The sequence below is a fragment of the Myiozetetes cayanensis genome, unplaced genomic scaffold (assembly GCF_022539395.1).
Source record: "Myiozetetes cayanensis isolate MyiCay16 unplaced genomic scaffold, myiCay2020 scf15, whole genome shotgun sequence".
Classification (NCBI taxonomy): domain Eukaryota; kingdom Metazoa; phylum Chordata; class Aves; order Passeriformes; family Tyrannidae; genus Myiozetetes; species Myiozetetes cayanensis.
Window position 1 is genome coordinate 14,144,341 of NW_026087159.1, and position 13,865 is coordinate 14,158,205.

The following is a 13,865-nucleotide window of genomic DNA, read 5'->3' on the forward strand; positions in this document are numbered from 1 at the left end:
AGATGCTGCCCGCGGCGCGCAGGCGGGCGGAGGGCGGGGGGGTGTACGGGAGCATCGGCCCATCACCGGGGCTGGGTTCGGGAGCGGGGTGGGACTGCCCCGGGGCATTCGCCCATGGCCGGGTGGTACCGGGTCCGGACTGTCCCGGGTCGCTATCCCGGGCGGTGCCGTCTCCCTGTCCCGTGTCGCTGTCCCTGTCCCGGGCCGGGCGGTGCCGTGTCCGTGTCCCGTGTCCCTGTCCCGTGTCCCTATCCCTGTCCCTGTCCCTGTCCCCGGGCCGGGCGGTGCCGGGGCCGCTCCGGCTCCCCCTGGCGGTGCCCGGGGGGCGGTGCAGGCGCGGAGGGCGCGTGCGCGCGGCGGGCGCGGGGCGCGGCCGGGTCGAGGGTCCGCGGGCTCCGGGGCGGCGGCGGCGGCCGCAGGCACCGCCCGGGGGTGAGAGCGGGCCGGGCAGCGGGGCGAGCGGGCGGCGGGGTGGTGGTGGTGGGTGTGTGGGGAGGCCGGGGAGCCGCGGGGGGCGGCGGAGGGCGCGGCGGGGGAGCGGCCCCGGCGGGCCCCGCGCACGCGTTCCCGCCCGGCGGTGCCGGAACATCCTCCGCGTCCGGCCCCGCTGTCAGCGCGGGGCGGCGGCCGCGGAGCCACCGCGGGCCCCTTCGCCGCTGTGCGGGGTTGGGGGGGAACCGGATTGCGGCACCTGCCCCGCCAGGAAGGGCGAGCTCGGGAGCGCCGGGGGCAGCGCGCCCCGGACGCGTGGCCTGGCGGTGCCCGGGGGTGTTGGAGGTGGGATGCGCGTCCACACACGGGGCGGGGGATGCGCTCGTCCGGGGAGGGGTGGGCAGAGAAACCGAGGAAAGGTTTTTAAACAAGCCCTCCCGCGGTGCCGTTTCTCGGGGAGCGGGCCCGTGGCGGGTCGTGGTTCTGCCCGTCCCGCGGGGAGCGGAGGTTGGGCCGCGCTGCTCCGGCGCCGGGCTGATGATGCTGATGATGCTGATCCGTGCCGCGGGCACCGCCGCGGGTCTGAGGCGACCTCTGCTCCCGCCGGGTGTCATAAAAAGTTGGCACGGGATGAGTTTGCCTTTGGAAAGGTCTCTTCTTTCATTGCTGAGAGTGGATTTTTTTCCTGGGAGGGATATAAAGAGAGTCGTATTTGATCTACCTTCTAAAATTGCTGTCTCGGGAAGAGCAGGGCAAGGTAGTGACCTAAAATATTCTGAGCGTTGTCAGGAGTCGCAGGTATTGTCTCATTTAGCAGCTGCCACAGGACACTCCATCAGCTTAATTGTTCTCCTCTGGAGTCCTATGAACTTTCAGGTTTTATAACAACCTGCACTGAGGAATTCCTGCTTAACCTCAAACCCCAAGAAGCAATCCTGCTTTTTATTTGTTCTGAACTTCTCTCTTTCTCTTTCTTTTTTAAATGTTTTTTGTCCCTTTTAGTCCTTTTTTTTTTTTTTTTTTAGAACCAGTGAGTAATCACTGTTTATTCCTCATATACACTTGAGATTCCCACCATAATCTGAGTTATAAAAAAAGCTTTAGGTACTTTAATTTAAGCGTTCTTTGTGTGTACCCCGTACTTGCAACATGTGCCCCGTGCTGGAGTGCAGTACTCCTTGAGCAGCATCATTAAGCTCTTTGCCCCAAGCTTATTTTTTGATTTTCAAAAGCTCACGTTCTCTTCCGTGTGAGATGTAAAGTACATCGCTCAAAGGCACAGTTTTGGGCCAGTTTGCTGCTGTTCAGCTGCACAGCAATTTTCCTATAGGGAATTGAGGATTATGAGACATATTTGGCATTTTAGCTTGCTGTTTCCATTTAAAAAAGGCGCTTTTGAATGTTCTTCTATGAAGGAATTTTACAGAGATCTTGGAAAAATAATGAAATATGCGGTTTGCAATTAGCAGGAGGAAATTAAATATGCAGTTTGATTTGCTTACCTGGTGAGGCTGTGATTCTTTTGCAGTCCAAAGTGTTTTCACTCAGTTTGGTGTGATACCTTATCAGGGAATATTTTTTCACTTTGCTGTACGTGCCTGTAATGTGTAAATCTGTCAGACTGCTGAGAAACTCCTTAACTTTTGCTCACATTTTAGAGCAGCAATACACGATGCAAATGAGACTTGGCAAAAATTGCGGTATTGTAGTGCACAGGCCACGATAAAAACCACAACGAGTGCATGTGTTAACTCCTGTCTTAATCACACCAAAACTCTTTAAGGACACTTTGGAGAACTGTTACTGATTGAGCAAGTGCATTTTTGTTTGTTTTGGGTTGATTTTGTTTGTTTGTTTGTTTCCTGTTTTGCTTTGTGTGCTTTGTATTTTGTTTGGTTTTGTTTGGGTTTTGTTTGTGTTTTTTAACACACACCCCCCTCCAACCCCAGTGAAGGTTTCGGGTGGAGGAGGAGAAATCAAAGAAACCCAGTCCAGTGAAAAGTGTGTGTGGGCTTTTATTTCTCCAGGAAAGAAGCTTAGCTTTTCCTGGTGTAACATTGCCCTTTGGATACAACAGTGGCTTTGTTACAACCCAGAGTGCCAGCAAATGCCAGGTGACAAAAGATGACAGGGAGACAGACTAACAGTTCTCTCTCTTTCCACCCCAAATAGGACTCGAGGATGCTTAAACTGGAGTTATCATTCATCCTGCAAGGTGCTTAATACACCTCTTCTCAAAGCCTCAGGTACTGCTTGTTTGTTTTGGCCCACAGTGATGCCTAAGGCAGAATCTATAGAAGGTGGAAAGGACATTGTGGTACTAACTTTTGATGAACTGACTGTGGTCCCCAGGACCTGGGCAAGTTGCTTGTGTCACCCAGCAGACGAGTGGTGGATGTGGGCACAGAACTCTGCGGTCCTGGCTCCTGCTCTCACACCTTTGCTGTGCTCGCCACTGGAGCTCGTCAGGGTCACTGGAGCTCAGATAAATTGGGAAGGCTCCCTGCCTGGATGCATCCATGATTCTGGGGGTGGCAGGAGGAAAATCAAGTTTAATACTCTGCAGCTTTTTGATTATGTCACGTTCCTACACTGGGGCTTTCAGATACCTGCTGGAGTCTTAGTTTTTAGCTCCAGTGTGACTGTGTGGCTGTACCTTGTTGCAGTGTTGTTTCATGAGCTAACACCCTTTTTAAATATTAATTAGCCATTAAACATAATCTTGGGTTCGTGGCATTTAAGGTCTTTGATATTTGGTCACTAATATTATTGCTCTCCTATAAAGTTTGGAGTATGAGTGCCTGTAGTAAGGGTGTTGTTGCACTGAGGTTTGTGTTGTTGCTGTGCCCAAATACCTCGTGCAGACCACTTTGTTTTCATTGTAGTTCCCTAAGAAATATGGCTTACATGGTAAAGCTTGTGTGTGTTTCATCCCTGGGAAAAAAAAAAGATCTTTAAATCAATAAACCAATTTCAACTTAATTTGTCAGGGGTAGAGGTTTTAAAAATATTATTTGAAAGGTTTTGAGCCTTTTCTTCTATTTCTTTGAAACGACTTTTTGCATCGAGGCGTGAGGGCTTTGTGGCACTGACACTGGAGGAACAACCAGTAAGAACTGCAGTGAGGCATCAGTGAAATGTGCCTGGGAGCTGAATTTCCAGGCAGAGAGCTCTGCAGAAAATGAGCCTCCTCCGTTCTGCGTGGAGCTTGGGTGGTGGAGTGCGCAGTTCCCGCTGTGCTGCTGAAATCTGCCTTGGCTTGTTGATTTTTTCCCCCCCATCTGCTGCCACTCGGGGTGTTGCTGAGTGTTTTGTTTCTCTTGCAGGTAAATGGCAGGACAGAAAGCTGTGTGAAAACTTGGAGAGGCGCTGAGAAGTCCAAGTAGGTCATTCATTGCTGAAGGATATTAGGGATGAGGTCTCCTCTTTAAGTTTTTTTACTCTTTCTTGGCCTGCATTCTAAAAGTCTGGCACTTGTCCATTCCTTTGGCACTTGCCTAAAACAATGGCGAGTAAGCTGAGCTGTTGTGGAATAGTAACAGAGTCTTGATTAAACTGCTGAGAGCCCCTTTCTCCTCCCTGTTAGTCTTGGTGGGGAAGCTGCACATGTGAATTAACTCCTTTGCATGGGTGAGGGTGGTGTGATACACTTGGAGCTGCCTTACCCACCCCATTCCCTGTTGAAAGTTTCTGCCTGACTTCATGTTTCAGGTGGGCAGTGAATCATCTCTGATCCAGTTTTTGTTACTGAAAGATGAACAATTAAGTCGTTTATCTTTCCTAACTTCTGCTTGCCCCCCCTGCCAAGGCAGGACCAAATGTCTGATCCAAGCGAGGGCTTGGTCCAGTGTGGTGTCTGAGCAGGGTGACACAGATCAGCACAGCTCATTCCACCTGAACTCCTGGTGCGTTTTTGGCTCACTTTTGGCCAAAACGGGGCCGTATCCAAACTGTAAAGAGAGACAGGGAAGACCTGACAAACTCAGTGAAAGTGAGTTGATGTCAAAGAGCAGTAACAAAGCTAAAATCCACCCAGCAAAGAGGCATTTGGTTGTTAGCACAGCAAGGGCAGAGGCATATCCTGCTAAGAAGTAGCTCCTCTGCCAGGAGTTTTTAGAAGTGCCGGAAGTATCGAAAGCATAAATCTAGAAAGCTACAGAAGAACTTGGGTTACTGTTTCCTCTCAGTTTTCTGTCACTGTATCCCCCCTTCTCTCAGCAGGCAGGGAACTTTCCTTCAGCGGTATTGAGGGGAAGATGGGGAAGTTTTTTCTCTCCCGCAAAAAAAATCGTGATGCAACGTGAAGTTTTCCCGTGGTTTCACTTGTGATGGCTTTGTGGGGAGGGGGAGTGTGATCCAGAATCGTGAATTTCCCCGACAGATATTCATCTGGGTGTTGGGAGAGCAAGCTGTCCACGTTAATGATCCCAGAAAAGACTTAATTAGGTCAGAACAGGAGCAGCTCTCCAGATGATGTCTTAACATGCCGATTGAAACCTTGCACATTCCAGAGGAAGTGCCAGGTGTGCAGGCAGTGAAGTCAGACTTTGCAGCATCTTCTGAGGAGGAAACTAACCCAAACAGGGAATGCCAGTTCTCTGATTCAAAGGCACTGATGGACAGGATAGAAATAACTCTCATTTGCATATTTTTGCACAATGCTCCTGTGTGGGGTGATTTGTGTTTGGTGTTTTTTTTAAATTAATTATTATTTTATTTGAAAGTTGTTCCCATTCTGCTGTAGCTGCTAGAACCTTAACTGTAATAAAAGTCCTTTCTCTGACAGGGCTAAGAACCCGGATTACCTCTCACTACTTTGGATTTTCTGTTCACTTGTTTCTCTTGTTGCATAACCTTTAAACCTGGCTTTGAAGCTTGTGCCCAGCTTTCTGTTTCTAAATTCTTAAGTATTTTTTTTGATGTGTTGACGTGTTAATCTGTATTTTGCTCTTTTTCAGTTCTTGTTACTTATTGTATGTGGAGTTTTTCTTTCTAAAATTTCCCCAAAAATTCATTAAGAAGGTCACCAAAAACCCCAAACAAACCCTAAACCAATTTTCCCACTCTTGGTAATGTTTGTTGGTAATTTTGGTTTTGGATGATGGGGTTATTTTCAGTATATATTTATATTTAGATAGCATTTAGATAGTCAGCTTAAAGGGTGCCATGTAAATTTGAAACCCATCTTTTTATGACCTTAGGAGAGTTTTCTTGCTAGACAAATTATTTACAATAAAAACTAAATTGAGACTTCATATATTTTGTAGAAAGCAGTACCTGGATTTAATAGAAAAGGCCTGATAGAGGTAATATTAGTTGTCTTGGTTGTGACTTAAATTAAAAAGATCTTTGTCTTCCAGATGTAAATCTTTTACCAAACTGCACCTGCTCACAACATACAGGTTTCTGGAGTGTAGTATCTTCTTTCTACTCATTATTTTTTTGATTAATTTATCTAAGTTCTGTGTTTCAGTGCAAATAATGTGTGTTCTGGTGTGTGTTTGCATTGCATATACCACGAGATTCCTTTCAGCTAAAGCAACCTACTTTAAAAGAGCCTTTCAGAGAAATACACTTAAAAACCTGCAAGCTCTTTAGCTGTGTTTGTGGAGTTAATACTTTGCCTGATGCTTTGGCATGTTTGTATGGAGTTATTTCCTGCTGCTACTCTCCTAAAACCCCAGCCTTAGAGAGGGTAATTCCAGGTATTAATTCTGTGAAAGAGCATTTATGTTCCAGGCCTTTTTGTTACTTTATTACCAGTTTCCAACTTCCAATCTCTGATAACCTCCCAAATAAAGCCCCAACAAAATAATCTTGGGGTAACACACTGTCGTGAGACATTTTGAGTCAGGCTGTGTTCAGTGCTGCTGGTCTGGGGTACAGGTGGCTCTGCAGCTGATCAGTTCATGATTTCTGGGCTGCCTGGCAGTGCTGGTGATGACCCCCCCAGACAGTGCCTGTTGTGTTCAGGCTGGGTGCAGTTTGGGGATGCCCTGTCATGGACTGACGTGCTTAGAGATGCCAGAGGTGTGAGCCCTTGGGGGAGCTTTTGGTTTGTGTTTTAAAGAGAGATCCGTTTACAAGCCTTTGCACCTTGTTTATTTTAGAGACTGGGCTTTGGGCACGTAAAATGTTTTGTGTTTTTTTGTTCTTCATGAGACTCTTGTTGCTAGAGTTGAATTTTTTGTTGCATGTGTCCAGCTGACTTAGTCCTGCCATGCCTGTGATGTCCCTTGTTCCTGACTGGTCAAAATGAATCATCTGTTGCACGGATAATTCATTTGGGGTGAAAACCCTTTGCTCTGGGAGCAGTGGTGTTGGTCACCACTGAGGGTTCTGGCAGAGCATGTTCTGGTACTTCAGTGGTTTGATGTAAGTGCAGGAGTAAGCTTTAAAACCTGCCTTGTGTGCTGCAGTCCAGTGACTTTGGCAGCAGAAGCAGCGTATGGTGATTCATTCCCACCATCTGCTGCCCCTGGCTTGGTTGGAGCATCGCAGTTGATTGTGGTTTCATCCAGTTTAATCAGCAGTTCAACTCCTCACCCTTCTGCAGTGTGTGGGCACAGCTGAGGAGGTGCTGTGCTGCCGGGCTGGGAAGGGGAAAGAGGGTTTGGAATCTCCTGGAGGCAGATGGAGGGAGTGTGGCAGTGTCTCAAGGCAGTCAATAATCTGCCCTACACGGAGAGTCACGGTTGCATCATCAGATAGAACAGTGTTACAGTGTTAAAGGACATTTTTACTTGTAGCCCTCAGCCCCTTTGTGTTCAGAAATAACTGTGTTGTGTGCTGCCATTAACAGTGTTCAATCTCGATTAATAGTATAATGTCAAAAATGTGTAATCTGTCACGTTTTAAGTAATTTAATATTAAAATGGGCTTCAGCCTTGGGGTTTGCAAAATGCAAGTTTCTAATTTAGCACAACTTCCTTGTTTGGTGGTTTTTTTTTTCTCTTCTTTTTTCCCCTCCAGTGCTGTTAAATTACATTCTTGGTGCAACTGTTCTGGAATAATATATTCAGTCCTGCCCTCAGTGCTGTTCTTCATTTTACTGCTTACCTTCATGCAGTTCCATACATTCCTCTCTTTACATTTGACCGGAGCCCTGAAATGGGACGACTGATTTTTTTTGATCTGTGAAGAAACTCATGTGTATGCTTTTCTGCCAGAGCTCAAAAATACTTGCCAGATTTCATTCCAGGTGTTTTAGAAATCTAGTTCCTGCCGTTTTCAAAAGGGATCATCTGCTTCTGCATTTTTGTTTCCCTCCAGATTTTTCCCCTGCTGGGTTTCTGCACTGCTTCCCACCACTGGTTGGTTTTCAGCAGTGCCTGTGCACACACTGGATCCTTCCCTGAGCACTGTGTGTTGCTGTGACCACAGTGGTTGTCACTTGAGGTGCCTGTTGCAGCTTTGTGCCAAAGCCCCAGGTAGCCCATTTTCACCCAGCCCAGCAGAATCCTCGTGAAGAGGAAGTTGGAGGGAGGGCTTTTCATGAGTTATAAGTGACTTGACTTGCTGATTTTCCCATATTCCCTTTTATTCTTTGATGGTGTTGGAGCTGAGATCCTTCTGGAATATGCAATCAGAATAGTTTAGTTTGGGAGGAACCTTTAAAGGCCATCTAGTCCAACTCTCTGCAATGAGCAGGGACATCTTCAACTATATCAGGTTGCTCAGAGCCCCATCCAGCCTGGCCTTGAACGTTTCCAGGGATGGAGCATCCACAGCTTCCCTGGGCAACCTGTGCCAGTGTTTTACCACCCTCATTGTGAATAACTTCTACCTTATATCTAACCTAAATCAACCTTTTCTTAGTTTAAAACCATTACCCCTTGTCCTATTGTAACAGGCCCTGCTAAAAAAGTTCTTCCCACTATTTTCCATTTTTTGAAACAGCATATTTGCTGCTGGTTGCACGTTGAGGATTCTGAGAGTCCCTCAAAGGCATTTGGGTGAGAAGGCAGATGCAAGTTCCTTCTTGTTCAGACTGGCTGGGGAAGCTCCAACGTACAACAAATGTACAACAAATGACTGCTTGCAGTTCCGTGCTGTTTTCAAATACAGTGCTCTTCGTGTGAGGAAAGTTTAAAATTAATCGTGTTTTAGACCAGATCAGTTAGATTATCAAACCTAATCTACATATATCGTGTCAGGTATCTCCTGTGTAACAGTTCCCCAGTCTGCCCAGGAAGGCTATTTTTTTACAGCATATGCTTTTCTCATGCTCATTATTTAGAGGACACCAAGTAGCTCAAGCCTATTAAGTTCTGCTTGTTCTGTCACTGATTAGTGAGAGTAATCTGTTCTTGGCTTCTTCAGAAAAATTCTTTATGTACTCTAATCTGGGTACTATGGCTGGTTATATTTCAAAGAACAGCTTTTCTTGAATGTGCTACTTTCTGAACCTTTTATCTGTTGTCCTCTAAGTAAAGGAGTTTCTTGAGGTCTGATTGACCTGAGTATGGTGAATTATTATAGTAAACAGTTGCAGTGCGGCCCAGCCACGAATATCTTGGTTTATCATATAACTTTTGGACCTTTCTTTGTGGTAAACTGTTTAGGCAATAGACTACGTAGGCAAGAAGTGTGAATCTCGGAGAGTGTGTGTGTGCACAGAGGTGTCTGTGTGAACCTACAAAGGACAGAGTATCTTGTTACTGGGTCTGAGGTCACGATCCCTTTCCACTTGCAGGTGCCTCTAAGGACTCGTCCTTTTGCCTGTGGGAAACAGTCTGGCAGTAAGGCAAGACTGTGGGAATTTGGCTAATTTGTACTTACACGGTTGGAATGCAGCCAGTTGTCACTTAGCTCTCAACTCATGGCATCTCCATTTCACTATTGTCTTCCTAGCCCCGGGAGCTCTTTAGAATGGCTCGAGATGCTGAATGTGTGTCAAGCTGTGATAAGAAATTGTTAGCTATATTAAAAACACTTGCTAAAGCTTATCTTTCAAATGGCCACCATCATCGAGAGCGTGCTTTTCCTAACTCCTTTTCTCGCTGTGCGCAGGACTTTGTCTCTGGGTGAAGAATGCAGACGATAAAGTGCGTGGTGGTCGGGGACGGCGCCGTGGGGAAAACTTGTCTGCTCATCAGCTACACCACCAATGCCTTCCCAGAGGAGTACATCCCCACCGTGTTCGACAACTACAGCGCCCAGATGACTGTGGATGGCCGGACAGTCAGCCTGAACCTCTGGGACACTGCGGGCCAGGAGGAGTACGACCGCCTGCGCACGCTCTCCTACCCTCAAACCAACGTCTTCATCATCTGCTTCTCCATCGGCAGCCCCTCCTCCTACGCGAACGTGAGGCACAAATGGCACCCCGAAGTCTCTCACCACTGCCCCAACGTCCCCATTCTTCTCGTGGGCACCAAGAGGGACTTGAGAAGTGACCTGGAAACGGTTAAAAAGTTGAAAGAGCAGAGCTTGGCTCCCACCACCCCGCAGCAGGGGACTTCGCTGGCCAAACAAATCGGAGCAGTCAAATATTTGGAGTGCTCGGCGCTGAATCAGGAGGGGGTTCGGGAGGTGTTTGCCGAAGCTGTCCGTGCAGTTCTGTATCCTGTGACAAAGAAGAACACGAGGAAATGCGTCCTATTGTAGTCCCCTGGGGTGATGGATGTTGCTGTTGACTAGAATCTTGGAGGGCTTTTTAATTGAGTTCAAATTGAAGATTTGCATCTTGCACTAACAGCTCTAAGCAGAAATCGGTTATACAGTGAATATTCTTGCAGTCTTACTGCTTCAGGGAAACTGAAACAGAACAGTCTTTTTTTTTCCAACTGAGAGGTCAAATATCTACTTTAATTTCTAAAGTTCCAGTCTCCAGCTTCTCCAGGGATCACCTGGGTTCTGTCCTTACTTTAGTGGAGGAAAATAAAAGAGGAGAATCCTTTGAAGCCACTTCTTTACTAGATAGCCATCAGTTCCTAGGTTTGCTGAAAAGCACAAATTCTGATAACCCCGCTTTAAGTGCAGCTGCTGCTTTTCCCATCCTTTATTTACTGATTGAATTTGTTTTACAAACAGAAGTCCGGTTGTTTTGTCAATTTAAAGCTTGAAAACAATTTGTTTACTTGCAAAAATGCCTGAAATATTACTGAGATTCACCTTATAGTGAACTGTGATCGTTAATATGAAGAGTTAGCCTAAGGCACGATTAATGCAATGAGCAAGACCCAGGGAATACCTGCAATGATTTTATTAACAGAAGCAGGAGCTGATTTTTCCTAATGTAAGGAACTTAGAAAAATGATTAATCACTCAAACAAGTGATTTTCATAGTTTTGAGGTGGAGAAGTGGAAGAGTAGTTCAGATGCGAGTCTTCCATAAGACTTCTAAACTGAGATTTTATTTCACTGTCCAAAGAGACATTGCACCCTGAGAATAAAGTTTTAACAGTTACCTTCCCGGGCTGAGATCTTTGGGATGACACTTCTCAAAGTGAGATTATCGATGTAATCTCTCTGATGAATCCCAGGGACTTGATAGCAGCTCTTGGGGAATTAATTGCTTCACTTTTTAACGTTCTTGGGGCCACCACCTGAGATTTTTATGGCAAATTCCTTTGTTTTTTTTTTTTTCTGTGAGAACACTGACAGAAATTTGGGAGGTTCTGATTGCAGGAGCCCGTGTTTCTCCCTGTTTTCAGTTCAGTCTGTATAATGGTTAGCCAGTCACTGGATAGGATTACCTGGGCAGTTTTTTCTTTCCCCCCTCTCTACTGGATGCTCAGTTATTACGAACTCTTTTAACCCAAGTTCTATTTACATACTTTTTAACTTTCTTCAGCAGCTCTGGTAAGTGGCAGCTGGCTTTTATTTTCAGGATGTGCACTGTTCTTTATGTGTGGTTCCGGGACCAGCTGAGGAGTGAGCGCATGAAACCTTCCTTAGACTTCAACCTTCCAGCTCGATGGTATGAAAGCAGCATGCTTCAAAGATACTTTGTGTGAAACCAGTGGTGCTGGACTGGGCTTTGTTGTCTGAAGTTGACAGTGCTGTCTTTGTCTGGCTGCAGCCTCAATTGGTCATTCAGAACTTGCTTTCTTGTGATTCCCACACATGCAAAACTGCACTGGTGTCTATACCCTGGTCAGAAAAAAAAAAAAAAAAAGTGCCTCGTTTTAGCAAGATAACAGAAAATACATCGACAAGGTTATTAGGGATCTTGTGTTAATTTGAGCTTGCTTTCTCTGATGCTGGCAAAAATACCAGGTGGATAGAAATGTTTTTATTTGCGCCCTAATTCCGCTCCTTGGAGAGGATGTGCCTTTCTTCAGCTGGTGTAGCTGATGCTGACGCCAACTGCAGTTCTTGTTTATCCGAGACGTGCTCACTCTGGTACTGCTTTAGCCACTGATCTTTATAAATTGCAGTTAATCCAAATCCTGGTACCTGTGGTTAGTGAACCGACACCGAGTTCCAGACGTTGCCTGAGCGCAGGCAGTACCAAAACCCCCGGTCTGTGGGGTGTTTGCAGAAGCCCTGCAGACTCTGCATCTTTTTCTTCACCAAGTGCCATTGCCCGGAGTGTCTTTGCGTCTTTTGCACCGGTAGGGGAAGTGCTGTTCCAGATGTGGGTCCTGCCACAGTGCCCTGAAGGCTGTGAGGGTATAGAGTATTCTGTGAGATAACCTCTACTTACCACGTTCTGCCTTGGCTTTAGCTGTAGGCCTTTAGTGTGGGCTGGGCTTGCAGGCAGCAATTAACTCTGTGCCTTGTAATTCAAGATTATTTTCTGTAGGTAAATTTCAGTAACTGAGTAAATAGACTTTACCACGTTTAAAATGTATTTATTTAAGCCAGTGGACATGGTTTGTTTTAATGCTGGTCAGACCTAAATCAACTGTCTAGTTACCCTGGTGCAAGCCCTTAACCTTTGCTTTATTCAGAGATGTACTTTAAAAAGTCTGTGACATGTTTGAACTAGTCTTAAGAGGTGCCTGTTATTGAAATTAAAAGTCTACCTTTGGTTTTTTTTTTTTTTGCTACATATATTTGCAGTTTTGTACTGAAGCTACTACTGTTTTAAAAAGTTTTTACTTTTTTTACGTGCTGAAACCTTTTAGTTCTGTGTCTTTCGTGGTTATTCCTAACTGGATTACAAGAATTTTGTGGAGAAGAAATCTTGTGAGAAGGTATTATTGCACAACCCTTGCCCCCCCCCTCCGTTTCTGTAGGCTCACAAACAGCCATCCTGGTGTGAACTGGAAAAGAGTATGGCGAGATAAAATTCAACTGCTTAATCAGTTTATTTGAATCGGTTGCATTATTGATTGCATGATGCCAGAACACTTTATGCCTGTTTAGATTCCTTAGCAAACGGATTGCACAACAGTACTGAGGAGAGTAGCACAGTAGTCATGAAAATGAGCAGGGAGTGAACTTTGAACACCATCAAAAGCTTTTTACTGGCTTTGGAGTACCTGGTTGTTTGGATGCTTTGTATTTCTGTCACTTCCTGCCAGGAGTAAGAGCCCTGGCTGACAGCTGGTTTCTTCCAGCCTCTGCTTTTCCTGAGGATGAGCTTCATTCAGTGGGCATTCTCCATTTCTGATCTTCCTGCCTTTTCCCCCCACCCTCACAAATTTTTGGTGCATTTTATTGCAAGTAGTCCAGTGCTTCAGTCTACAATCAGTTCTGTTGCTCCCATGTTTTATTTTTCTTCTGTGGGCAGTTGACAAATACAGACTTCACATCATCCCATGGCTGGATTTTATCTTGTTTTGGGAGATCAGAAAACCCGGTTAAGCCGTGTGGGTTTCCCAAACCGTTCAAGATCCTTCAGTTTGTTACTGAGTAGAGATGCAGTGTGTATGTCTTAATTCACAGAAGAGACTCGCTGTGAAGAGACAGATTTTAATCTTTCAGTTTGTGAATGATTTCTGAAATACTTGTTTTTTTTAAAAAAATACAGCTGAAGCTGAGCATGCTTGTTCAGGAATTGTGTGTCCAAAGGATGTTACGAGGTGTGTGCTTAGACGTGGAAGTGCTTTCTTCAGTTTACAGCTGCAGCTATTTCTATGAAATTTAAACTAGAAGAGCCTCACCATGCTTCGTTCTCAAGTGCTAAACCTCACTCTGTAGAAACCTTGGTGCTGCTTGGGCTGACCCCGAGGAGGGGATGGATCTCACAGGGGGGGTCCCCACCCCTGGGTGGGCAGCAAGGACCCCCCACCACCAGCGGGAGCCCAAGACTCTGAAGCGTTGGTACTGATACATACACTGGCGACTCGATTTTATACGATAAAATAATTTGTATCACGTCTAACAGTTTTAAAGGATTTTTTTTTTCCCCTCCCCCTCTCTTTACTTTTAAATTATGCGTCGCAATAAACCTTTCCTTCCCCCCACCTCCGTGGCTTGTCGCATTGACTCTGTGTGCCGCAGCCGTGCTGAATTTATCGCATTCCGGGGAAAAGCGG

At 46.0% G+C, this 13,865-nt stretch overlaps 1 protein-coding gene across 2 annotated transcripts; it reads left to right on the plus strand.

Moving 5' to 3' along the window:
• Positions 1-358: 358 nt before the first annotated feature.
• On the plus strand, positions 359-13,793 carry LOC126637572 (rho-related GTP-binding protein RhoG-like). Of its 2 annotated transcripts, XM_050310947.1 has the most exons (4): positions 359-432; positions 2,605-2,678; positions 3,759-3,814; positions 9,445-13,793. In XM_050310947.1, the coding sequence occupies exon 4, from the start codon at positions 9,466-9,468 to the stop codon at positions 10,039-10,041; it is 576 nt and encodes a 191-aa protein (XP_050166904.1). In that variant the 5' UTR covers positions 359-432; positions 2,605-2,678; positions 3,759-3,814; positions 9,445-9,465; the 3' UTR covers positions 10,042-13,793. The 2 variants fall into 2 exon arrangements, with proteins under 2 accessions (XP_050166904.1, XP_050166905.1); XM_050310948.1 differs by lacking the exon at positions 3,759-3,814 and having other exon boundaries at positions 391-432.
• The last annotated feature ends 72 nt before the right edge of the window (positions 13,794-13,865 follow it).

Bases quoted from the DNA above. Each gene is read 5' to 3' on its own strand.
- LOC126637572 (XM_050310947.1), top strand. From the start codon at position 9,466: ATGCAGACGATAAAGTGCGTGGTGGTCGGGGACGGCGCCGTGGGGAAA.